General features: G+C 42.4%; 1 protein-coding gene and 1 long non-coding RNA gene across 3 annotated transcripts in view; one reads left to right on the top strand and one right to left on the bottom strand.

Moving 5' to 3' along the window:
• Nucleotides 1-1014: 1014 nt before the first annotated feature.
• SDAD1 (SDA1 domain containing 1) overlaps nucleotides 1015-25707 on the top strand; it is a 30628-nt gene continuing 5935 nt past the window's right edge. Inside the window, exons 1-21 of one of the 2 annotated variants that reach the window (XM_082727007.1) lie at nucleotides 1015-1274; nucleotides 3390-3494; nucleotides 3958-4056; nucleotides 7949-8059; nucleotides 9748-9819; nucleotides 9953-10053; nucleotides 11668-11725; nucleotides 12318-12392; nucleotides 13514-13615; nucleotides 14378-14447; nucleotides 15140-15243; nucleotides 17297-17354; nucleotides 18444-18502; nucleotides 19256-19332; nucleotides 19493-19590; nucleotides 19697-19773; nucleotides 20708-20834; nucleotides 23312-23406; nucleotides 23546-23736; nucleotides 23842-23926; nucleotides 24733-24894. In XM_082727007.1, coding sequence (XP_082583133.1) covers nucleotides 1185-1274; nucleotides 3390-3494; nucleotides 3958-4056; nucleotides 7949-8059; nucleotides 9748-9819; nucleotides 9953-10053; nucleotides 11668-11725; nucleotides 12318-12392; nucleotides 13514-13615; nucleotides 14378-14447; nucleotides 15140-15243; nucleotides 17297-17354; nucleotides 18444-18502; nucleotides 19256-19332; nucleotides 19493-19590; nucleotides 19697-19773; nucleotides 20708-20834; nucleotides 23312-23406; nucleotides 23546-23736; nucleotides 23842-23926; nucleotides 24733-24894 — 2016 coding nt within the window. In that variant the 5' untranslated portion in view covers nucleotides 1015-1184. Of the gene's footprint in view, nucleotides 1275-3389; nucleotides 3495-3886; nucleotides 4057-7948; nucleotides 8060-9747; nucleotides 9820-9952; nucleotides 10054-11667; nucleotides 11726-12317; nucleotides 12393-13513; nucleotides 13616-14377; nucleotides 14448-15139; nucleotides 15244-17296; nucleotides 17355-18443; nucleotides 18503-19255; nucleotides 19333-19492; nucleotides 19591-19696; nucleotides 19774-20707; nucleotides 20835-23311; nucleotides 23407-23545; nucleotides 23737-23841; nucleotides 23927-24732; nucleotides 24895-25707 lie in introns of both variants that reach the window. The other variant, XM_082727008.1, reaches the window with a different exon arrangement.
• Nucleotides 10922-21064, bottom strand: LOC309862790. The gene is made up of 3 exons (XR_014310710.1): nucleotides 20936-21064; nucleotides 19231-19347; nucleotides 10922-11857 (listed from the first exon to the last, which is right to left on the bottom strand). It is a non-coding gene; the product is annotated as an uncharacterized lncRNA (long non-coding RNA).

The following is a 25707-nucleotide window of genomic DNA, read 5'->3' on the forward strand; positions in this document are numbered from 1 at the left end:
CCGTTACAAGGTGACCGCTGTGAGGCTCCTTTTTTTCTTTCTCATCTAATTCCAGCCGAAACTGCACGGAAATCTTCAGCTCCCACACCAGTATGTATGACTTTGGGCAGTCACTTTGCCCGAGCCTGCTTCCTCCTCTGCGCAGCGCAGATAATGACAGATCCTAATTTAGAGGGCTTTTCCGAGGATTAAATGAGGAATGCAAGCCAAGCGCCTGAACGCTGCCTGGCACGGAGGGAGCCATCTCGCGTATTTTTGCATGAACAACGCCCTACGTCGTTCTGGATTCATTCACCACCCTTGTTGCACACCGTGAAACTGCAGAAACGTACTCTCTCCGAATGACCAGCAGCCGGCGCCCGAAGAGTCCCTATAAAGCTTATAACAAGGGCGGTCCTTTACATACAAATTAATTTGCATTTTAAAATCAATCAGCAAGATTACACTTTATCCAGGCCACACCCCTTTTCCCTCGGGCGACCTTCGGTGGGTTGAAACAACCAAAAACTAAACAAAAACAATTTAAAGTTACAGAGTTGCTGGGGGGGAGGGGGGTTAGGAGAAGGGGGGTGGGGTTATGGACACTGGGGAGGGTATGTGCTTTGGTGAGTGCTGTGAAGTGTGTAAACCTGGCGATTCACAGACCTGTACCCCTGGGGATAAAAATATATGTTTATAAAAAATTAAAAATTATTAAAAAAAAACTAAACAAAACCGATTTAAAGTTACAGCAAAAAAGCATCACCCGACTCATCGCTCACCCCCTCCCCCCAAAATGGGATAGATGGTGCTCTCTACTCCCAGAGGAAAAAGCTTCTGTCCTTAGGCTGTGGGATTTAAAAAACAATTAATTCTTATCTATTTGTTCCATAGGAGTGTCAGAATGGCGATATAAACTAATGTCTCTGCCGGTGGGGGGGAATCAAAACCTCGTGCAAACCCCTAATAAGCAGTTCGGCGGTGGGAATAAATTTGACACTCCGAGGCTCCCGTAGGCTCTCCGGTTTCTGCCCCCTCCCCTTTTTTTTTTAAGAGCCAACATGGCGCCGCCTACCGGGCGTCCCTGGCGCTGTTTCCGGTCATTCTCGGAAGCGGGAGTCCCCCACGCGGCCGACACGGTTGGCGGCTGCCCGCGGCGTGGGGCTTCTTGAGACTCTTCGTGGCGGAGCCCGTCAGCCGCCGACATGTCCAGCAGAAACAATAACAAGCTGCCCAGCAACCTGCCGCAGTTGCAGAATCTGATAAAGCGGGACCCGCCAGCCTACGTGGAGGAGGTGGGAGTGCGGCGCGGCGCCGGGCCCGGCAGGGGGAAGGCGTGGAGGGGAGCTGGGTCCTGGGTCGCCCCAGGTTCTTCGCTTAGGTCCGGGATCCCTCGGGAGGAGACAGGGGGTTGAGGAGGGGACATGGCTCAGGTTTCGTTCCCCACGTCGTGGAAATTGCTGCCCGTCACTGTTCTCAGTCCCTTAGAGGTTTTAGTTTATCATCATTAGTATTCTTTATTTGCTTTGGGGTTTCTCTCCCGATCTCATAGAGATGGAGGGACAAAGGCCCCCTCCCCATCTCCAACTTCCACGTAGATTTTCAGCCTTTTGCTTCCAGAGACCCCTAAGTGGAGTGAGTCGGGGACGCGGGGTGAGCCGGTGTCGTGAGCCCGCCGCCGGACGTCTGCGCGCCTCCGGACGCCGGAGTCAAAGCTGGCCGTGGGGACAGTTAAGGAGCAGGGAGGGGTCCCGGTCCGGAGGGCTGTCAGTGCTCGCAGAGAGGACACTTGCTGAGCGGAAGGAAACGGGGCCGCGGGGTGTCCGGAGAGAAGCAGTTTTCCAGGGAGCGTCGGGATGGCTGCGGGGCCCCGGCCCCTCCCGAGAGTCCTTAACTCCTCGGGTCTGGGGAGTAGAGGGGACTAAAGGATGGCCTGGGAGTCCTGGACCTATGTGGTGACTGATGAACGTTAAGGGGCGTGATGATACCGGTTCTTAACAATCTCAGGGCAGGTAGTGGCGGCTGGACTGTGGCTACGAGGGGGAAGAAGTGAGATAAGGATCTTGCCGGGAGCACACGGGCGTCTGGGGCCCCCTGCTCACTCCGGTCAGTGGAGATGCGGAGTCAGGAGAGCAGGGTCGTATCTGAAGCTTGTAGGGGCTGTAGGTCTTTTTCTTGACTCCTGGTCTCGGAGAAAGGTGTAGGCCTAAGAGTTTTGTTGGAGGAAATCAAGAGTTTTGATTTTTGACCATGCTAGTTCAAGATGTCTATTAACACAGATGCCAGGCAATTGGAAATAATGAATACGGAGTGCACTGGGCCCGTTAGGGCTGCTAATACAAGTAGTCATTCTCAGGGTGCCTGGGTGGCTCAGTAAAGCACCTGACCCTTGATTTTGGCTCAGGTCATGATCTCCGGGTCCTGGGATAGAGCTCTGTCATGGGCTCCCGTCTCAGCAGGGAGTCGGCTTGAAGAGTCTCTCCCTCTGCCACTCTGCCCACTCATGCCCTCTGTCTCTTCCTTTTCTCTCTCTTTTTTTTAAAAATAAGTATTTATTTATTTGACAGAGAGAGAGAGATCACAAGTAGGCAGAGAGAGGGGGAAGCGGACTCACCGCTGAGCAGAGAGCCCAATGTGGGGCTCAATCCCAGGACCCTGAGATCATGACCTGAGCCGAAGGCAGAGGCTTTAACCCACTGAGCCACCCAGGGGCCCCATCTCTGTCTCTTTCTAAAAATAAATAAATCTTTAAAAAAAATACTCATTCTCACAGTGTGTCTCATACACTCACACAATTTAAAACTGTGCCCTGGGGCTGGAGAGTAGATATAGGGCATGAAACGGAGGCCTGGTGAGTTCCAACATTAGATTGCTGGGTTGTTAGAATTAAATATAATTAAATGAGATAATGTACATAATGACTTGGCATATAGCAAGTGTTGAATTAAGTGGAAGCTGTTATTATTTTTGTGTATTGCTTTTGCTGTTGACACATCCTATCTAGAACTCCAGGGTAAAATCCTAATCATTATTTGAAGGAAGACGGGGATTTTGACTGGAGAATTTTATATAGTTGCAATATAATTTACTTATTCTGACTTAAATTTTTCTGCTGCTGGGAGTGTTCTACATATTGAATATGAGTTTTTGATTCTTGCTTTAATGTGCTTTACGCCACATCACCTACGTTTCTAATGATAAAGGAAAGGGTCTTTAGATTACCTATGATGTGCTCACATTTTTCAACACTTACTTTGAAGAAGGCCGGTAAGGAAAAGATGTTCCTGCACTCTATTGCCATACCTTTTTCTCCATGCCACTGTCAGACATGGCTACTAAGTAATTTCTCATTCTTTACTGAGAAAGCCATATAAGAGAAGATGACCAACTGAAATTTTATTTTCCTACAGTTTCTACAGCAGTATAATCACTACAAATCCAATGTGGAGATTTTCAAATTACAACCAAATAAACCCAGCAAAGAACTGGCAGAGCTGGTGATGTTTATGGCACAGGTAAGAGGATTTCTGAGTAAAACATAGACCAGTTGTTTTATACAGTTTGCAGACTATTTTTCCAGTAATACCCAACCTTATTCCAGTTAGAAATGGAAATTTAATTTTAAAAAAATTTTTTAAGTTTCCCTTTTTGCAAATTTTATTTTCTCCCTAAGCTGAATTAGAAGATTTTGCTGGAGCGTTTCACAGAACCAACCAAAGCAAAACTTTGAGGCTGTTTGGTTTTTTTTTTGTCAAATTAATCATAAAAGCAGATTCTAATTCCGGTCACACATGTTTTACTAAGATTAGAAGAAATATGAAAGAAGTCCGGAAATTGGCATGTAGAATAGAAAAATGATTTGAAACCGTCTGCTTCTGTGAAACAGCCTTTTGCTCTCCTTTTGCAGAGCGTCATGTGTATGTGCATATGAATTATAGGAGAGAAAGAAACTTCAGAAGAAACTTTGCTTTGTTACAGATTGGTCACTGCTATCCAGAACATTTAAGTAATTTTCCTCAAGAGTTGAAAGATCTTCTCTCCTACAATCACACTGTCTTGGATCCAGATCTTCGAATGGTAGGTCCAGTATTTGGATTGATCTGTTGTGCTGTGTTTACGTGTGCAAATAATATGTGTTTAAATGAGGACAGCCTCAGCTAAACATCTTCTTAAAATGTAAATCAGAATGTATCACCTGTTTCTTAAAATCTTTCTTTGGCTTCTCATCTATACTTAGAATAAAACTCAAAATTACTAACATGGCCTGTAAGTCCCTATATGATCTGCTTCTTGCCAATGTTTTGATTTTGTTTGTTTGTTTGGGGTTTTTTTTTCTTTTAAGATTTTATTTATTTATTTGACAGAGATCACAAGTAGGCAGAAAGGCAGGCAAAGAGAGAGAGGAGGAAGCAGGCTCCCTGCTGAGCAGAGAGCCTGATGCAGGACTCAATCCCAGGACTCTGGGATCATGACCTGAGCCACAGGCAGCGGCTTAACTGACTGAGTCGCCCAGGCGTCCCAAGATTTTATTTTTAAGTAATCTCTGTACCCAGTGTGGGGTCCGAACTCACAACCCTGAGATCAAGAGTTGGATGCTCTACCAACTGAGCCGGCCAGGGGCGCCTGCCAGTAGTTTTGAGCTCATCTCCTTTTTTGCTACACTCCTCACTCTCCGATCTTTCTATTCGTCCAGCATGCTAACCCTGCCGGGATGTTCCTTTGAATACGTGTTTCCTTCTAGTCACTCAAATCTCTTATGCATTAAGAACCCTAATTATAATTTACAGTTTTTACAGTGCTTTATGTATTCCTTTATTTTTAAATTTTAAGAGTTTGGGGGTGTTTGGGTGGCTCAATGGGTTAAAGCCTCTGCCTTCCGCACAGGTCACGATCCCAGGGTCCTGGGATCGAGCCCCGCATTGGGCTCTCTGCTCTGCGGGGAGCCTGCTTCCTCCTCTCTCTCTCTCTGCCTGCCTCTCTACCTACTTGTGATCTCTGTGTGTCAAATAAATATATAAATAAATCTTAAAAATATAAATAAACAAGCAAATAAATAAATAAATAAATTTTAAGAGTTTGAATAAAATTCAGTTCGAATTGGGCAATGCCAAACCAGAATTGATTAGGAGCACTCCTATAATGCTTGATTTTGTAAATCTCATTAACTGGCCAGCTTGAGCATTTAAATATCGTCGCTTTAGTGGTTGATATTCAGTCCTGGCTGAGATCCTCTTTACCAGCCCCGTGCTCCCGCCTCCCTCGCCTGGGGTGAACAGCTGTCTTTTCTCCCGTGCCTTGTCTCCGGCTCAGTGACAGCCCCCGCATCTGGGAGGTTGCCCTCTCAGCCTGTCGCGGGTACCTGGCTATCCCAGAGGTACAAAAGCCCAGCCTCTTCTCTCAGTGTGGGTCCAACTTTGTGTTACAGTTTGTGCTCCAAGGCTTCTGTGTGACTGACCTAGAGCTGATCTCCAGCCCAGGACGTATCCTTGCTCAGCTTTTCTTTGGTCTGCCCTACCCTGCTTCCTTCACTTCTCTTCTAGAAGAGCCCACCCTCGACAAATCACTGTACTGAATCGGCCTCTGCTTCTTGGGAACCCAGCCTAAGGCATTTTCAGATTTCATACCTCTGCTTTTCAGACACCCCTGCAGCAGGTAGAACTGACACAAATATTATGATCACAAACATGTTAATATCTTATGCCAAAACTTATACTACCTCTTAGATTCAGTTTTGTTTCTTTCTCTTACATTTTCCCAGACTTTTGATAATTCAACTGTTTTTATACTTCTTTAGGATTTTATTAATTTGATTAGGCCTGAAAGAAGAGATACCATCAGACAAGCCAGAGTTTCAAGGTCTAGGTTGTCAACTGAATGACTTTCAGTTGGGATGTGGGACCTGGCAGCACAGCTGAAGAGACTTCAGACTGTTAGTCAAAGGACGTCTACTTACGTCATAAAACTTCAAGTCCCTATAGGTCATACAGATTGGGATTTTGAGTATGAGACTTACTGTCTTCCCAAGGAATTAGGTTTCCTTTAAGTTTTGTTTGTCTCATAGTACCCAACCAAACCAGTCTGCAGGCATTGTTAAATAAGTAAATGTGTGTGTTTCTTTATAGTTCTTTATCGTGATTAATGGGTTTTTAAAAAATAATTTATGGAGATTTCCTTTCCTTGGAAACAAGGGATCGAGTCTGTGTAATTAGCATTCCTCTTTAAAGGATTCGTTTAAAAAAGCTGGTGGATCCTCCATTTTTTTTAAGATTTTATTTATTTATTTGTTTATTTATTTGACACACAGAGCGAGCACAAGCAGGGGGAAGCGGGCAGGTGGAGAGGGAAAGCAGGCTCCCCGCTGCGCAGGGAACCTGATTCGGTGCTCCATCCCAGGACCCCGGGATCCAGACCTGAGCAGACACGTAACTGACTGAGCCACCTGGGTGTCCCTAAAATAAACTGGTGGCTCCTCTTTCTAATTGGTGATTGTGATGACCACCGGTCCTTTACAGCTGCTGGACTTTCTGCCTAGTGTTTGGTTATTTTCCCAGGACTTTTGAATTATTCCCAAGGTTTTGTTCACTTTTTCCTACTTACACAGATAGAACAGACTTCGTTTCTTAATGGAAGAAACAAAATACCCATGTATTTTGTGGTGCCGAGCAGAGTACAGAGGGGAGAGACAGAGGGAAAGGGAAGGAGAGACTCCAGGCAGACTCGATGCTGAGCTTGGAGCCCACCGCAGGGCTCGACCTCCTGACCCTGAGATCATGACCTGAGCTGAAACCAAGAGTCAGACACTTAACCAGCATTAACCAAAGATGCCCCTTGTATTCATTTCTTTTTTTAAGTGTTATTTATTTTTTTGTTCAAATTATTATCACCTGGCCAGTGGGAGATTTTCAGTCCTTTTGACTAAGCTTTTTTTTTTTTTAATATTTTATTTATTTATTTGACACAGAGAGAGAGAGATATCACAAGTAGGCAGAGAGAGAAGGGGAAGCAGGCTTCCCACCTAGCAGAGAGCCCAATATGGGGGCTCAATCCCCGGACCCCAGGATCATGACCTGAGCCGAAGGCAGAGGCTTAACCCACTGAGCCGCCCAGGCGCCCGGAAGCCCCTGTTATTTTTGAAAGCATCTTTACATTCTGGCAGAAATCATTCTAAAACCTTTTTTACTGCTTTTCCTGCCACAAGACTTGGAATCAACTACTCTCCAAGGATTACTTGTTCCATTCATGCAGAACAGTAGTAGAAGCCAACCTGGGCCATAAGGGTACTTGTGAAGGTTGGTGGTAAGCGGGAGGCTGTAAGTGCTGTTGGCTGATTCTTGGTGCCAACAGTACGTCCAAGGACTGTCTTGGAAGGTGACAAATTCAGACTGATGATTCCCATTTATTCTGTTCTTGTTACCCCACCCTTCTTATGTTTGTGCATTCATGGGTCGCTAGGGGGTTGTCATATTTTTTTTTTTTTAAAGATTTTATTTGTTTATCTGAGACAGAGCACAAGCAGGGAAGAGTCAGAGGGAGAGGGAGCAGCAGATTTCCCCGCTGAACAGGGAGCCCAATGTGGCACTTGATTCCAGGACTCTGAGATCATGACTTGAGCCGAAGGCAGACAGCTAAACAACTGAGCCACCCAGGCACCCCGGTTTGTCCTCTGTCTTGACACTTCTTGACCTCCATGTATAAAGCAGCCCCTCCACGGTCACTGCGTATCAGTGATCCTACCGTTCCTCGTGGCACATGTCACTGTCTGAGAAACACCTGTTGATGTGCTTCCTCGCTCCTCTGTCTGCTCTTCTGCCCGCTCCCAGTGGAAGGTCCGTGAGGGCAGAGGCTGTTCTGTTCTAATGCCCAGAATAGTATCTAACTGGTAGAAGGGTGCATGCTCTTTTGGGACATACATGCTCCCTTTTCTCATCTTTTTCATCATCACATGGTATGTTTTCTTTTCCTTCCTTAGACATTTTGCAAAGCTTTGATCTTGCTGAGAAATAAGAATCTCATCAACCCATCGAGTTTGCTGGAACTCTTCTTTGAACTTCTGCGTTGCCATGATAAGCTTCTGCGAAAGGTGAGTAGCAAAATTGCTTTATTCCCTCCTTATATTTTCATTTTTCCTTACAGTGATGTTAAAACTTAGAGATTGAATTTTTTTTTCTTTTTTTAAAGATTTATTTATATATTTATTTGACACACAGAGATCACAAGTAGGCAGAGAGGCAGGCGGCGAGGGGAGGGGGTGGGAAGTAGGCTCCCCACTGAGCAGAGAGCCTGATGCGGGGCTCGATCCCAGGACCCTGAGCGTGACCCAAGTCGAAGGCAGAGGCTTTAACCCACTGAGCCACCCAGGCGCCCCTAAAACTTATAGATTGAATTCTTAATACTTCATGTTGTTGGATGCAGTTAAGAATAATTTTAATAGGAAAAAATCCATTCTTGTGTGTATACAACGTGGTGCTAATAGCTAACATTTATTGAGTGCTTGGTTCCCAGCTACCATTCAGAGCTTTTTAAATATTTGTTTACTCGCAACATGAGATCGGGTTTATTATTACTGTTATTTTACAAATGAAAAGGCTGAGGCACGAGGAGGCAGAGTAAGATGCCCAGAGTCATGGGCCATGTTAGCGGGGAGGCAGAAATAGAAACCTGGGCAGTACGGCTCCGGGACCCGTGCCTTTTTCTTCTGTTCTTCACCAGCGAGCTAACTCAGAGCATGGACTGGACACCGCTAACTCTAACAGCCCCCACCCTATCTCCCAAACACTTCTTTCGTTATTAAGATTTCCCTGTGACTTGTATTTGCTTGTATAAGTAATACTAGGGCTGAAGGTTTGTGAAAGAAATTGAAGAAAGAAAAATTTAAGTTCGCATTTGTTAAAAAACTTTTTTTCCAAGTATTAGAGACTGCCACCATTTGATTTTAGCAATTGTATTTCTGGGCCTAATTGTGAGATAAAAGTTGTCTGTGGGAGCATATTTTGGGCACCTGTGGTATTGGTATATCGGTTAGGGGCTAAGTAAATGGAGCAATTTTCCTTTATAAAAATAACTTTATTGTGATATAATTCACATATGATTCATCTATTGGAAATGTACAGTACAATGGTTTTTAGTATATTCACAGAGTTTGCAACCATCACTACAGTCAATTTTGGAGAATTTTTATCCCCCTCAAAAAGAAACCCCATTCCCATTAGCATTCACTCCCCACTTCCCCATCTTTCTCAGGCCTGGGTAACCACTGACCTACTTTTGGTCTCTATAGATCAGTCTGTCCCGGGTGTTTCATATAAATGGAATCACCCAACATGTGGTATTTGTGTCTGGCTTCTTTCACTGAGCATCTTGCTTTCAGAGTTCATCCGTGTTATGGAATGTGTCAGTACGCCCTTCCTTTTCATTGCCAGGTAATACTCCATCATATAGGTGTACCACACTTGGTTTGTCTTTTCATCAGTTAGTGGACAGTTGGGTTGTTTCCAGTTTTTGGCTATTACAGATAATGCTGCTGTGAATGTTTGTGTGAAAATATATTTCATTTTTCTTGGAATTGTTGGGGTATATGGTAACTCCTTGCTCAACCTTTTTAGGGCAACTTCCCTTTTGCATTTTGGCTGCTGCTTTGTGTTTTGTTTATGGTGCTTATATCAGGGAAAGTCGGTCAGATTAAATTCTCCCACGCACTTGTGCTTTTCTGCAAACTGAGCAACGTTAGAAATGTTAGTTAAATGTGTATGTTTTGTTTCCTTTCCTTAGACTTTATACACACATATCGTCACCGATATCAAGAATATCAATGCAAAACACAAGAACAATAAGGTGAACATAGTAAGTACCTTTTGTTTCCCATGCTCGCAGTATGCACCAGCAGTGTACAGGTTAGACATACTATACATTGTATGTATTATACATATAATACAGTGTTAATATATTAAGTCTTCTTTCTCCTCTTTTTCTTAAGGTGTTGCAGAATTTCATGTACACCATGCTAAGAGACAGCAATGCAACTGCAGCTAAGATATCTTTGGATGTGATGATTGAGCTCTACAGAAGAAACATCTGGTAAGGTATATGTGTTTCTTGAGAAGGAGACAGACTCTCATTCATTTATAATTACTACAAAGTACATAGACAAATATTTTTCTTGATCTCTGTCACAGATTAAGTTGGAAATTTTTTAAAAACAGCAATCCAAATAACTAATAACATCGGCCACCATTTCTTGAGCCGCCTACGCCGCATATGATTTTTTCAACCTTTAGAATAACATAATGCAGCTTATCTGGCATTATCCCCATTTTATAGGTGACAAAACTAAAGTTCATGGAGTGTAAACTTAGTAGTTAGGCAAGGGCAGAGCTGAACTTCAAACCCAGATGTCAGACTGTGAAATCTGTGCTCATTCTACTCTGCCAGTCTGAGGATTCTCAAGTTCATTAATCCCATGTATGTAAAGTATCAGGCTCTGTAAACTTCGGTTTATTGGTACATTGCTCCCAATTCCTGTCTTTTTTACTATAAAAGTAATATTCATTGCAACAAAAAATTAGGAGAAGCTAGAAAGGTTATTAAATTTTTTTTGATAGTTCTACCACCCAGAGGTGATCACTGTTAATAGTTTATGATATTTTCTCCTATTCTTTTCTTTAATGTGATCTTTTCTTAATGTAATCTTTTTTTAAGATTTATTTATTTATGGGGCTCCTGGGTGGCTCAGTCATTAAATGGCAGCTCCGGTCATGATCCCAAGATCGTTGGATCGAGACCAGCATCAGGCTCCCTACTAGGCAGAAAGCCTGCTTCTCCCTCTCCTACTCCCCTGGTTTGTGTTTCCTCTCTCGCTTTGTCTCTCTCTGTCAAATAAATAAGTAAAATCTTCAAAAAATAAAAGATTTATTTATTGTATAAAGAGAGAGCGTAGGCACACACAAGCAGGGGGAGGGGCAGAGGAGAGGGGAAGAAATCCTCAAGCAGACTTCTGTTGAATGTAGAACCCCACATGGGGCTATATTCCAAGACCCTGAGGTCATGACCTACTGAAATCAAGAGCCGGCCTCTTAGCCAGTTGAGCCACCCAGACGCCCCTTTTAACATACAAATTTTTAGGTACGGTTGGATTTTGCAGTACTATTAAGTTTTTATTCATTTTTTTGTTTCTCTTATCTTGACTATGTATCTGTGTCATTAAAAATTCTTCAAAACAACCCATATTAAATGGCTGCCAAATTTTCTGACCTAAAACTGGGCTAAAGTTTAATTAAATGTTTACCTATGGTTGACAATTTAGCAATCCATGACTTTTTTTTTCCTATTACTATTTATTTTTTGCAACCCACAACTTTATTTTTTAATTTTTATTTTATTATTTTTTGAAGATTTTATTTATTTATTTGACAGACAGAGATCACAAGTAGGCAGAGAGGCAGGCAGAGAGAGAGAGGAGGAAGCAGGCTCCCACTAAGCAGAGAGCCTGATGCAGGGCTCGATCCCAGAACCCTGGGATCATGACCTGAGCTGAAGGCAGGGGCTTTAACCCACTGAGCCACCCAGGTGCCCCAACCCACAACTTTTTAAACTGTGGAGGAATATATATTGTCTGTTTTGTGCCATTGTCAATGCTTTGAAATGCAAGAGAATGAAAATTTACTTGGAAAACACTCATCTGTCTTACCCCAGGAATGATGCCAAAACAGTCAATGTGATCACAACTGCATGTTTCTCCAAGGTCACCAAGGTGAGCGTCCGCAGAGCTGTGTGGAGGCCGTGAGTAGCAAGGAGACGGGCATGGGAGGCAGAACGGGCTCGCAGTTCGCGTTTGGTCGCGCTGCTCCCTTTGTGTTGAGGCTGCCGCCCTGGGTCATCGGTGCTTTAGAGGAGGCAAATGAAGTTAAGAGTTTTTTAAATGCTTTGTAGTAAACTATAGCCTTAGTGTTTGTTTTCTTCTATAATTCTTGACTGTTCTTTTGGGCCTGGGCACAGCTGAAAGAAATTTAAGAATATGTTTGACTTTTTGTTAGAAAGGCTACAATGTCACTTTTTGGGGTAGGGGCAGAGATGTAGAAATTCCTGGTAGTCTTCTTAAAGGGTAACTGCATAGAGCCTGGCTGTTCTTATCTAAATATATCTTTAAAATTATATATACTTTTGGGACAAATAATGTTATAACAACATTTGTGTTTTAATCGAGAAAAATGGGCCCAAATCCCATCAGTCTGATTTTGTTCCTTCAGATCCTAGTTCTGTGCGAGAATAATGCATAAACAGAAGTATTTATTCTTTGTTGTAAGCTGGGGTGAGTAATTGACTTCATTCTGATTGGTTTTTAGATATTAGTTGCTGCTTTGACATTTTTCCTTGGGAAAGATGAAGAGGAGAAAAAGGACAGCGACTCAGAATCTGAGGTTATACGTTCAACCGTAGATGCTTCTGAACTTGACCGTAGTCTATCAGATTTCATTGTTGCTCCCAGTACAGATTGTAAAATCCATGACTGCTCAAGTTAGAAAGACGCTTACATATTACTTTTATCTTTTATTGTGTTCTGCCATGCTGAGATTTTATTCTAGTTAGAATTTGTCATTTACATTCACTAAGATTGGGTAAAGAACTAATTGTATTCATTTAGCCTTGTTCTTAGTTCAAAAGCTATACCTCTAACTCATTATATAAACTTAGAATGAAAATTGCTGCCAGTGTATTTTCTGAGATGATATCAGTATCATAGAGTGTTTAGAGAAGGAGAGGAATAATATTGTGGCATCTTTTTAAAAGGCAAAATGAAGATATGTCATGAAATTTTCTTTATTAAAAAATATTTTTTAGTAAAATCAAAAATTTCTAAGAAAAAATATCCTTTCTCATATTAGCATTGTGGTAACAGTACGAGACAATGTAATAAGCTCTTTTAATTCATTTTGTTATTAAATAATGTGTGAATAATATATTCTTATTGTAAAAAAATTAGAGATACTATAGGTAAAAATTTTCTTGATCCTGTCTTATTCCCACTTCCCTGTTTCATCTTCACAGATAACCATTTTATTTCCCATGCATTTATGTGTATGTGTTCTATGTATATTAGATCTTTGAAATATACATAAATAATATGTGCATTAGTCTGCAACCTGCTTTCTTTGTGTTGTATATATAGATACACCAATGCATTTAGTACATACAGATCTACCTCCTTCTTTTAACCTCCATATATTCCAGAATATGAATGTTTTATAGCTTAAGCATTTTCCTAATGATAGTGTTTCCAGTTTCCTTTTTCAAATAAAAACGAAGTTGTATTTTATACTTGCATAAGAATTAAAAGCAGAATATAAAAACAAAAATCAGTGCTGCAGTGACAGTCTTTATATGTACCTGTTTGTACACATAGGCAATCTTTTTTATTGAATTTTAAGTCGTGCTCATTTTTGATAGCAGTTGCAGAGTATAAATGCAGAGAAGTCTCTGAAAGCCTTACTGTTTGCTTCTATGCAGATTTTCCTTGTTTACAAAGTAGTTTCTTCTTCAGGATGAAGGACCAACAGCAAGAGACTTGCTAGTGCAATATGCCACAGGGAAGAAAAGCTCCAAACACAAGAAAAGGTTGGAAAAGGCTATGAAAGTACTCAAGGTGAGACTTGTACCTGGCAAATGAGGTAGGAATCATTAAACTGTAGAATATGGGGTTTTTAGCAAAAGCTTTTACGAATTTGAAATAAATAGAATTTTTGAAAAACTTAGAAATGTGTGATGAATTTTTAAGTACTAGTTTTTTAGATGTTGAAATGTTTTCAGCTCTAGCAGAGTCTGTGACTTGAATAAATTTGATTAAACTCACTTTTCACTTGTGATCAAGATGGCCTATAATAGAGTGTTTTTGCTGGATTCATCTTCTCAGAAGAGTATACCAATGAAATACATTTTGTATTTTGCAATGGTTAGTCTAAAACCTCATTAATTTAGCCCTTCTTTGTCTTTAAATGTTTATATTTCTAAATTCTTTTAAGTCTCACGGGTGCTTTTTGCTGGAACATTTCCGAGGTTTAATGTAAAAAGACAAAAACCACCTTTAGTTCTAGTTGAGAGAAAGTTTTTTTTTTTTTTTTTTTTTAAGATTTTATTTATTTATTTGAGAGATCACAGTAGACAGAGATGCAGGCAGAGAGGCAGGCAGAGAGAGAGAGAGGGAAGCAGGCTCCCTGCTGAGCAGAGAGCCCGATGCGGGACTCAAGCCCAGGACCCTGAGATCATGACCTGAGCGGAAGGCAGCGGCTTAACCCACTGAGCCACCCAGGCGCCCCTGAAAGAAAGTTTTTGAAAGAAATTTGTTGTAGGTTCCCCTCCTGCAATAGTGTGGTATAATGTAAATGTTTTTCTTCTCATTTTATCTCAGAAACAAAAAAAGAAGAAGAAACCAGAAGTGTTTAACTTTTCAGCTATTCATTTGATTCATGATCCCCAAGGTATTATAATTATGACTTGCCAAGTTCCTTTCTGGCTTTTTCTCTGGCTGTTACCAAGGAATATAAGCTCCCTGACACTTAATAAACAGTAATTGTTGTTTACTAGTTGGTTGTAGCCTGGGGAATTATGTTCTAAAGTTGTAATTCCCAGTGCACAGCAAAATAAGAATGTGGAAGAAGAGTTCTTTATGTCTTTAACGAACAGTAGTGGTAGGACATTGTGCTTGACTAAATGAAAACTTGATAATCTCTTATCGGGGCAGATTCTGATTTCGTAGGTCTAGGGTGGGGCCTGAGATACTGTATCTCTAACAAGCTGCCAGGTAGACCAGCTGCCGGTGGTCTGTGAACCCCACTTTGGGAAGCAAGGCTCTGAGAACTGTTAAGTGGGGCTCTTATCAAACAGTCAAGATGTGGATGCTCAGAACCTTGGGGATCCTTCAGACTTAACTTTGGGCACCAGTGAAAGTCCATTCACCTGTGTGTGAATCTTTTCACCTTCTTTATTGCTGCTGTTCGTGACCGTCCTGGTTCAGCAGAGTGGTTTTAGGCGCAGTCACTGATCTGCCACACTCAATGACACACTCACTACCACAGTCACTGATCTAAAGACTGCCTCTCTCTACACCTGTCAGATAATGCTGTGCAGACCGTGGACTCACAGTGTATTTCTCTGGTCTTCTGCTTTCCAGATTTTGCAGAAAAACTGCTAAAGCAGCTAGAGAGCTCTACGGAGAGGTTTGAGGTGAAAATGATGCTCATGAACCTCATCTCCAGATTGGTGGGAATTCACGAGGTTCGAATTACGTTATGTTTCTCATTTTGGTGAGAATATTAGAAATAGAATTATTCCTGGTGAAAGGAAAGCCACTAAGGTAGAACAGCGGCTTAATTTTATCCCTCAAAACCATTTAAACCCATACAATTTAGAGAAGAATAAAATCTTCCACTCCGAAAATAGCAATTTTTATCACTTTGTTTTCTTATCAGTAAATATGGCTCTTAAATTCTACATATATTTTTATGGACAGACTATTTTGTGTTCTGATTTTCTACTTTATTTGATCGACATGTACGTTTTTCTGAGCCATCATAACCCATGTATTTTTATCAACTATTACTCCATTCTGCAGTTTCTTTATCCCTTTATAGCTTTACTGACTTCCAGACCACTCTGGTGGGAGATTTTCAGTGTTTGCAAACCTGAATTCTCTGGTCATTTATTTCATGTTGAATTAAATTGTAGGAGCTCCTTGGTGGTATTTTATATACATATATATGTATATCTGTATAGTACGTACATATGGAAACTTCACACATACAGACCAACTGCTATTGTAGAAAATGAGATTTCTAGAAAGTTAGGCCGTGAAGAAATGGCATTGAGGTTGTTCCCTATCATTTCACTCTTGAGATTTGCTGCTGTGTACATCATTGAATGTGTTCCCTTCTTCTGAAAGTTTAAAAAAGAAAAAAAAGTTTATTTATTTATTTATTTTTTAATTTTTTATTTTTTATAAACAAAAAAGTTTATTTTTTAAAGCTCTTAAAATGTATGTATGTATGTATATATTAATTTATTTATTTTTATGTAATCACACCTAACATGGGGCTTGAACTCATGACCCTGAGATCAGGAGTTGCACATTCTTGCAACTGAGCCAGCCAGGCACCCCCTTCAAAAAGTTTATTCAAAGAAGAAAAACAGCCTTATTTAGTGAAAATCTAGCAGTGTCAACATGTATTCAGTTAAAAATTAAAGTACATGTGAGTGAAAGCACTTGTTTCCTTTTTCTAAGAAAAACTTAACATTTAATAAACAAAATGCCTTTTCTCCACGGGCTCTAGTCCTACAGCAGGATTACCAGATGAATTTATGTTATATTTGTGCAGAAATTTCATGTAAGGCCTGAATTTGAGCTTCCTAGGAAAGCAGAAGTGATATGTAATTTAAGCATGGTTTGATAGAAGTGATACTAGAGTTTCACAACTGACTACAGTTGAGCATCCATCTTTATACTGAATCTACATCTTCCTTATTACTGGTCTGGTTCTGGTTTTGCTTTGGGGCTAAATAGAAAAAAAAAAACAATTTATTCTGACGGGGTGAACTTTGCTAAGACAAGGCCATGTCCAAAGTTCCTCTCCTTGTAGTTAAAGATGAAAGCTGCTTTGGTGAACATTTTGTAATGTATGGTAGTGTCAAATCACAATGCTGGGCTCCTGAAACTAATACGATACTGTATGTCAACTACCGTTTGTAAACTACAGTTGCTTTAGTAACTAGACTCTGTCACCTTTATTTAGGTAGACTCCAGATTGCTAGTCTCTTCTCCGTGAAATACAGAGCTCAGAGTATTGTTGAGCTAAATAGCAAGCTTCCTGCAGTGTGATTGGACTGGTATCCAGTAATAAAATGAGAACCGTGGGGGTTTGGGTGATTAAATTATACCAGGTACTATTCAGGCTCGAGTTACTATTTTATCCCTTGCTTTGGGGCCTATCATTGCTGTTCCTTCCTATAATCCTCTTTATCTTTGAAGACTTAAGAAAGTTAGTTCTGCAGCCACACCGATTTTAAAAATAGAAGAATGTTACATTTTGGTTTCCTTTTTTCCTCCTAGTTGATTGTGCGTATACTTCTTCCTTGACATAATGAGGATGGCAGGAGCATGCCCTCCCTTTCCTTGGGTAACACAGTACAGTGGATCATGAATAATTATTGAGAAAAAACAAAAATAAATAATGATCCCTAGTTAGTTGAGCGTGGTGAGAAAATTGCGTTAGGGAAAAATAAACCTCTAGAACATCAATTACATAAGTATTAAAAATTATGCTTCTTTCCACAGCTTTTTCTCTTCAATTTCTACCCGTTTCTGCAAAGGTTTCTGCAGCCCCACCAAAGAGGTAAGCTTCCCACTTGCCACATTCCTTTGCTGAATAAGGGTTGGAATAACTACCCATGCCTTTTGTTTTGGAATTATTAAAGGCAAGAGTGAAGAGTAAAGTGTGTTCTGTTTAAGAAGAGGGGAGGGAAACCCTTTTGTTTTCTTTACCCCAGTCTGTCATGGGTTAATTATTCTGCTTATCAACTTTAAGAAACAGTTATTTTTAGAAGACAAAAGACTGGATTCTCAAAGCAAGTCTTTTTGTAATATTTTAAACAGGTAGAAAGTTCTAAACAAGCAATCTGACCTACTGTAACTGTAATAGATACCAGAATTTTCTGTTACATTATCATTGTCCTCACATGTATTCTCAGTTCAAAACAACATAAGGGCAGGAAAGAAGAGATGGTTGCTTTTGCCTTTGACCTTGAACCAAGATAGAAAGGAAGCCAGCATTTATCGAACCTCTAACAGGAGCCAGGAGCTGTGCTAAGTGCTTTACATAATCATCTCATCAGATCGCGCTTCAGTCCTGTGAGGTGCAGAAATAAAAAGACCAGGGTCCCTCGGCAAATAAATGGCAAATTGGGATTCACCTCACTTCTTCCTTTTGTCGGAGGGCTTGTTCCTAATATATGCTGCCCCTTTGAAGGGAGAGCATGCGTATATATTTATGTTTTTAGTTATTTATTCAGTGATTTCTAGGCTGGACCCTGAGTTCGTCGCTAAGAATTCCACAGACCACATAAAGGATGTCCTCACCTCCGTAGAGCTTTCAGTCTGGAGGGAGATCCGGAGAGTGCTGTGTATAAAATGTCTACATGGAGAAAAGTATTTTGAGGAAAAGGGAAGAATAAAGACAATACAGAGTGCTGGGGCAAGTTCTAGGTTAGAATATATCAGGAAAGGCATTTTGAAAAGGCAGCGACTGAGCAGGGACCTGAGGGAAGTGAGACGTGAGCCATGCAGGGCTCTGGGGCTAGAGGTTCCGGGTGGAGTTAAGCAGCGGTAGCGTCTAAGGCAAGAACGTGCTTGCCATGTTTAATAATAGTTCTGAGAGGCAGAGCAGCAAACCGACTGTGATCTTTCTGCTCTCTTACATTTTTAGAAGTAACAAAGATCCTTCTGTATGCTGCCCAAGCATCTCATCACTTAGTACCCCCCGAGGTGAGAACTCTACCCCTTATTTCTGTCTCCTAGCAGTGCCACTACCAGCTGTATCATTGTGGCTTTTCTCACTGGGCCAGTTTTTCTTCAAAATGAGAAGAGACACTAACTCTTAAAGAGATGGACATACAAGTTTAGTTATAGAAACTGAAAAAATTTTTTCCTATAGAAAAGTAAAGTTCATTTTAGAAAAGTTGAGAATTCTGACTTTAATTGCTAAATCTTTTGTCAGAGAAGTCAAGAATATCAATAAATTAAAAAAGAGTATCAGTAAACTTATTTATAGTAATTATTTTTCAACACGGATAATTCCTTTCTTTGATTAAAATAGCATTAGAGGGGCACCTAGGTGGCTAAAGTTGGTTAAACATCTAACTCTTGACTCAGGAGGCTCAGGTCTTGTTCTCAGGGTCATGAGTTTAAGCCCTGTTTTGGGCTCCATGCTAGGTGTAGGGCCTACTTAAAAATAAATAAAATAAAGCAAAATCATTGGGTTGTCCTGAATCAAAACAATTGTTTAAATCCAACTTGAAAAATAATACTAAAAGAGAGCAGAATTTAATCTGAGGATAGCCGGGAAGACTGCTACCCAAAGTATTTTTATCTGTCTTTCTCTGTCTTGAGTCCTTCCAACTCCCAGACTGAGGACGGAAGAGTTTTACGTGAACGGTCTATAGTCCCTTCGTCCTCACATGTTTGAGTAGAAGAGGCATTTTATCAGCACTCACCTCTTTTCTTTTATTCCCAATTCAGATCATTCAGTCAGTGCTCACGACTGTGGCCAACAATTTTGTCACCGACAAGAACTCTGGGGAGGTCATGACAGTAGGGTATGTCGAATGTCCCTGGAGGCAGAGGATATGTTTTTAATGGACAACTGACCCTGGAAGTCCCCAATTTATACCTTTTGATTTAGTCTTTTTAGAAAACCTTAGATTAAACCATCTGAGATTGATGTTTGGGCTTTTGAAATTCCTTTTCCTTTTCTAGAATCAATGCTATAAAAGAGATAACAGCTCGATGTCCTCTAGCCATGACTGAAGAACTTCTCCAAGACCTGGCTCAGTATAAAACCCACAGAGATAAGAGTAAGATGACTGTTTTTCTCCGTAGATCAAAGAATATCAAGTCACTCTTTTTTTTATCAATAGACTCTTTGCTCTGGAGTTCCTAAGTAAAGGTGTTATTTTACAGATGTGATGATGTCTGCTAGAACTTTGATTCAGCTCTTCCGAACACTGAATCCTAAGATGTTGCAGAAGAAGTTCCGGGTGAGTGAGACATGCATGTTGATCAAAGGTTACAGTCTCAGAAGGTGAGACTAGCTTCCTACAGTGTGAGTTTTAGTGTTTTTGAAGCTTCCACTATAAGTACTGGTAATTTTATTCTCAGAACACAATTGAATTAAATCTTGTCGCTTTAACTGTTCTGTAGTCGGCACACGCTCTTTAATGCTGACTGAATCTTACAGACCCATCAGGCTGTTTCCTCTTGAAAGCTTGTGATATCATTAACAGATGAGAATTCCAGAGAAAGGACAGTAACTGATGCCAGTATTGAACAGGCTGTTTCCCAGCCAGGTAGAACCTCTTGGGAAGCGGGAAGGAAGAGAAATGTGTGCTTGGAACAGAAAGAGAGCTGGCGATCTCAAGACTTGAGAATTGGATAGTTGTTGTCCGTCACTGCCAGTGTCCGGATCATATCAGAGGAGAGCAAGGAAGTAGGAGCAGAGTCCTGGCTGAGGGATTTACTTTGCCCCCAGGCATAAGTCGACGGTTTCTGTCCTTTGATTACTTCCATTGCTCATGATTCTCCCTTCTACAGTCATCATCTTAGAGAGTCCTATCTTTTGGAGGCTTAAACTCCGGACCCTAAGTTCTATATCTGAGCTGGGATCTAGAGTGTGTGCCTCACTGACGGAGCTTCCCAGGTACCCTAAGAATCCTTTTCATGAATAATGCCGTCTAAGAACCTTATTAAAAACCTTATTTAAAAAACAAACAAACCCTTATTTTAGGGGGTGGAGAAGGTGACGGAGGGCTCCGTCGGTTAGCATCCACCTCTTGATGCTCATGCTTGGGCTCCGTGCTCCTCAGGGAATCTGCTTGACATCGTCTGCCTCTGCCCCCACGAGCACGAGCACACATGCGCACTCTGTCTCTCTCTCAAATAAATAAATCTTCAAAACAATGTTCTTTCCTTTAGGGGAAGCCTACGGAGGCCTCCCTAGAAGCGAGAGTGCAAGAATATGGAGAATTGGATGCTAAAGATTACATTCCAGGAGCAGAAGTTCTAGAAGTTGAAAAAGACGAGGTTGCTGAAAACGATGAAGGTTTGTTTTCATTTCACCATTATTGGAGATAAAATCACTCCTCTACAGTATCGACCTTGAAATCTTTATGCTGACTGAACATTCATTGAACAGATACTTACTGAGCAAGGACTGTGAGCCAAGCACTGTTAACAGCCACTGGGGATCAAAATGAGCGTGGTTCCTGCTCTTAGGGAACTTGCACTGTAGTGTAGAGGTCATGCCCTCAGGACAGCTGCCCCTTAGGTAGAGCCTGCGGGGCATTCGGGAAAAATATTAGTTTTTTGTTGCCTAGAAAAAACGATGAGGATTAGTCCTGAGCAACCCCCCAATAAGCAGTCCCCTTGTTGAAGAACACTTGTTGGACGTTATTGAATGCTTGAGAAGACTCCATTCTGATTTCCAGGATTAGCCTTTATTCCTTGATTACTAGAGTCCTGTCTTCTTCATATTAATTCATGAATTGTATCAGCAAAAGTTTGTAAAGCCTTACCCGTGAGCTAGCCGCTGTCAGTGTAAAGATGAATGGTGTCCTGTCTTTGAAGACCTTTCTTAAATAGCTCAGCAGTAAAGTGTTAACCAGCATTTATGATTGAAATACGGCCTAAGGGCAAGAGAGAAGTCAGGTCTACCCCAGAAGTTCAAAATAGGTCTCAAAGAGGGGCATCTGGGTGTGTCAGTGAGTTAAGCATCTGACTCTTGGTTTTAGCTCAGGTCATGATCTCAGGGTCCTGGCATTGAGCCCCGTGTCCCCACGGACTGGGGAGCCTCCTTGAATCCCTCTCTGCCTCTACACCTGCTCGAGTGGCCTGCGTGCTATCTCAAATAAAGACATTTTAAAAAAAAACCTCGGGACGCCTGGGTGGCTCAGTTGGTTAAGCTGCTGCCTTTGGCTCAGGTCATGATCCCAGTGTCCTGGGATCGAGTTCTGCATTGGGCTCCTTGCTCAGCGGGAGCCTGCTTCTCCGTCTGCCTCTGCTGCCACTCTGTCTGCCTGTGCTCACTTGGACAAATAAATAAATAAAATCTTTAAAAAAAACCAAAACAAAACTCAAAGATGCTGACCCATGAGCTATATCTTGACTAATAAGTGTGGAATGGTAGAATAGTGGAGATTTTCCAGGCAAACTGAGCCAAGCCCTGAAGGATATAAGAAACTGTTACAGTGGGGGCACCTGGGTGGCTCAGTGGGTTAAGCCTCTGCCTTCAGCTCAGGTCGTGATCTCAGGGTCCTGGGATTGAGCCCCGCATCTGGCTCTCTGCTCAGTGGGGAGCCTGCTTCCTCCTCTCTCTCTGCCTGCCTCTCTGCCTACTTGTGATCTCTCTCTCTCTGTCAAATAAATAAATAAAATCTTTTTAAAAAAAAAAGAAAAAAAGAAACCATTAGAGTGTAGGATACAGGGTGGAATGTAGCAGGCGACCAGACTAGAGCTAGAGCTGAGGCCTCCGCTGGAGGGGTTGTGTATATGCCATACCAGAAAGATGAACCACTTCCTTGTGGGGAATAACTGAAAAATTGCAAGTATCTGTGATTTCGAAAGCTTACTGTGCTGTGACTCCAGTAAGAACTATTCCTCCTCATTGAGGTATCTACACGGTCCTTCCGCATCCAGAATCTTCCACTTCCGTTCTCTGAATGACTGTTTCTAACGAGCTTCTAAAAACATGTATAAATGCGCTTAGACAAGTTGTCAGACCCTTGCTGTGTGGCCAAGAGAAATGTCCGCTTGCCGTTTCGGTGGAAAGAACATTGGCTCTAGATTCAGACACGATTTTTTTTTTTTAAAGATTTTATTTATTTATCAGAGAGAGAGAGGGGGAGAGAGCGAGCTCAGGCAGACAGAATGGCAGGCAGAGGCAGAGGGAGAAGCAGGCTCCCCGCTGAGCAAGGAGTCCAATGTGGGACTCGATCCCAGGACGCTGGGATCATGACCTGAGCCAAAGGCAGCTGCTTAACCAACTGAGGCACCCAGGCGTCCCAAAGATTTATTTATTTATTTGACAAGCAGAGATCACAAGTAGGCAGAGAGGCAGGCAGAGGGAGAGGGGGAAGCAGGCTCCCTGCTGAGCAGAGGCTCGATCCCAGGACCCTAAGACCATGCCCCAAGCTGAAGGCAAAGGCTTAACCCACTGAGCCACCCAAGCACCCCTCAGACATGATTTTTATGATTTCACTGAATGGCCACTTTTCTAGCAGTGTGGCTTGGGTGGGTATCTTAACTTACAGGGTCTCTTCCTCTTCTTTTGAGTCATGAGAGTTTAAAAAAAAAAAAAAAAGTGATTCTAAGGTTTTAGCGTATGGTAGATACATGGTCAGTGCTTATTTCCCGTTCTATAAATTAATTAAATTGATGTGGTTTATTTAGCAATAAACATTGTCCAATCCTTGGTCAGTAGAGCTCCATTGGCTTTAACCTTGCTTTTGCTGAATTTATTTAGACTTACCGTGAGTACAGCATGAAGGGACAGCACTGACAATGTCTTTGTGTGTCACACAGACGGATGGGAAAGTACCAGTCTCAGTGAGGAGGCGGATGCCGATGGCGAGTGGGTTGATGTGCTGCACTCTTCTGACGAAGAACAGCAAGAAATAGTAAGTCCTGGAATGTCCTCGTACTGGGCCTCACTCCCATGTTTCTTAAGACCTAATTTGTGCTGGGCGGGGCCGTGGGGAGCGCTTAGCTCTCACTTGAGCTGGTCGCTCTTTAAACCTCTCTCGTGTGCATTCCAAGTCCCAGAAGCTCAACAGCATGCCCGTGGACGAGCGCAAAGCCAAAGCGGCAGCCGTTAGCACGAGCCGCGTGTTAACTCAGGAAGACTTCCAGAAAATCCGCATGGCCCAAATGAGGAAGGAACTCGATGCTGCCCCGGGGAAAGCCCAAAAGAGGAAATACGTTGAAATTGATAGTGATGAGGAGTCCAGGTAGAACGACCCATCCTGGGGCTGCTCCTGTCCACTCCTGTGGTGGCGCGGATCAGGAGAAGGGCCTCCGCCCTGGTTTCAGACGATACTTGTCCTTCACCGCAGGGGCGAGCTGCTTTCTCTTCGGGACATTGAACGCCTTCATAAGAAACCGAAGTCTGACAAGGAGACACGGCTAGCAACGGCCATGGTAAGTGAAGTACCATTTCAGCCCCTGGTTCTTCAAACAAAAAGCAAATAAGGTGAAGAATGAACTAAAAGGAGCAGTATTTTATTCTGATGTTTTAAATAAAGGTATAAATAGTGTAGAAGAAAATGCACAGGCATTGGTTCTGTTAGATGAGTTTTAACAAATAGCCAGGAAACCACCAATCCAAAACAAGATGTAGAACACAGAAAGGCCCTACCCCTGTGCTGGCATCTGGGCGGCTCAGTGCATTTATCCAAGCTATTGGGAAAGCAGGGGGATGTTTATAGTCGTTAAAGAAAAGCCTCTGGCACGGGCTGTGGCCGTATCTGGTTGCACATCTCCAGCCTCCAACCTCCTGTCTCGCCAGCTCCGGTTTCTACACCTTACTTGTTTTGCACACCATCCCATACTGGTTCCACATCACCCTCTGCATTCCATTGGTACTGGAACCTGTTCAGATGAGTTTAAAAACCCATATTCTTCCTTCTCCACCTTCTTATTTTCTGTCCACGCTTCCTGAAAGTCTCCACCTCCCCCTCTCTCTCGCTGTGCATGCCTTTGTCCGGCCGAAAATAGCTCATTCCTTCCTAGGAAGCTCCTCTGATCTGACTGGCTGAATTATGCCCTTTTCTGCCACTGAGCTCCCTTGCCCCATATCAGTGTACCATGGTCATTTCTCCCCTGGAGCGAGTTACTGGGGAACAAGGACAGAGTTCCAGCCTCCTTTTGTCCTTGGCATCAGTAGAGCGCCTGGCGTGTCTATGGGGGAGCTGACCCTCGAAGTGTTCTTGTGTGTGTGCTAATAGGCCGGAAAGACAGACCGAAAGGAATTTGTGAGGAAGAAAACCAAAATGAACCCATTTTCCAGTTCCACAAATAAAGAGAAGAAGAAACAGAAGAATTTTATGATGATGCGATACAGCCATAACGTCCGGTCAAAAAACAAGCGTTCCTTCCGAGAAAAGCAGGTGAGTTCAGTGAGGCTTGATTGGTGAGAGCGCTGGTGTCGTTTTAAGATGTCTTTACTCTTGAGGCAGTTGTGCCTTTAGGACCCTGTGTTACGTGTGTCTTAGGATTAATGGGGAGCATTATTGGAGAGCACGGAGAGGGGGGAAGTGGTCAGGACATGCAAATCCTACACCTGACTGGGTTGAGTTCACCTGTGTGACCAAAGGAGCGTCCATTTCCTTCCTCTATAATCAAAGGAGTGGAGGCTAGACGGTCTGTAAGGTCAGCCCTATGCTAACAGTCTCGACACTGCATCTGTGAAATACAATACGATCCTTCCTTATGTGCCCTTTTGCAAAGCTTTTATGTTTACAGGTTTCCATATACAGGCTTTGCTGTGTAGTCCTATGCTGCCCAGCTGGCTGGCTTATTTAGTAATTCATTATAATAATAAAACAGATTTATGTTTTCTTACCTTTCTCCACGGGGAAGGTACCAGAGCATTTCTAAATGTATTCTGAAGGATCGCCAGGAAACCAAGTCAGGAGCAAACCAGGGTTCCTAGATTGCTAGCCAAGGATGAGCCTGCCAGGCCAGAAAGTTAATGGCCCGATTTCCAGGGCAGTGTTCCATCTGGGGGGGCACCAAGGGAGTATTAACTAAATTAAGGTGCCATTTAAAATCTACCTGGGGCTCCTGGGTGGCTCAGCCGGTTAAGTGTCTGCCATTGGCCCAGGTCATGATCCCAGTATCCTAGGATCAAGCCCTGTGTCTGGCTCCCTGCTCAGTGGGGAGCCTGCTTGTCCCTCTCCTGCTGCTGCTCCTCCTGCTTG

The sequence above is a fragment of the Mustela nivalis genome (assembly GCF_964662115.1).
Source record: "Mustela nivalis genome assembly, chromosome: 4".
In the NCBI taxonomy this organism is placed as follows: Eukaryota; Metazoa; Chordata; class Mammalia; order Carnivora; family Mustelidae; genus Mustela; species Mustela nivalis.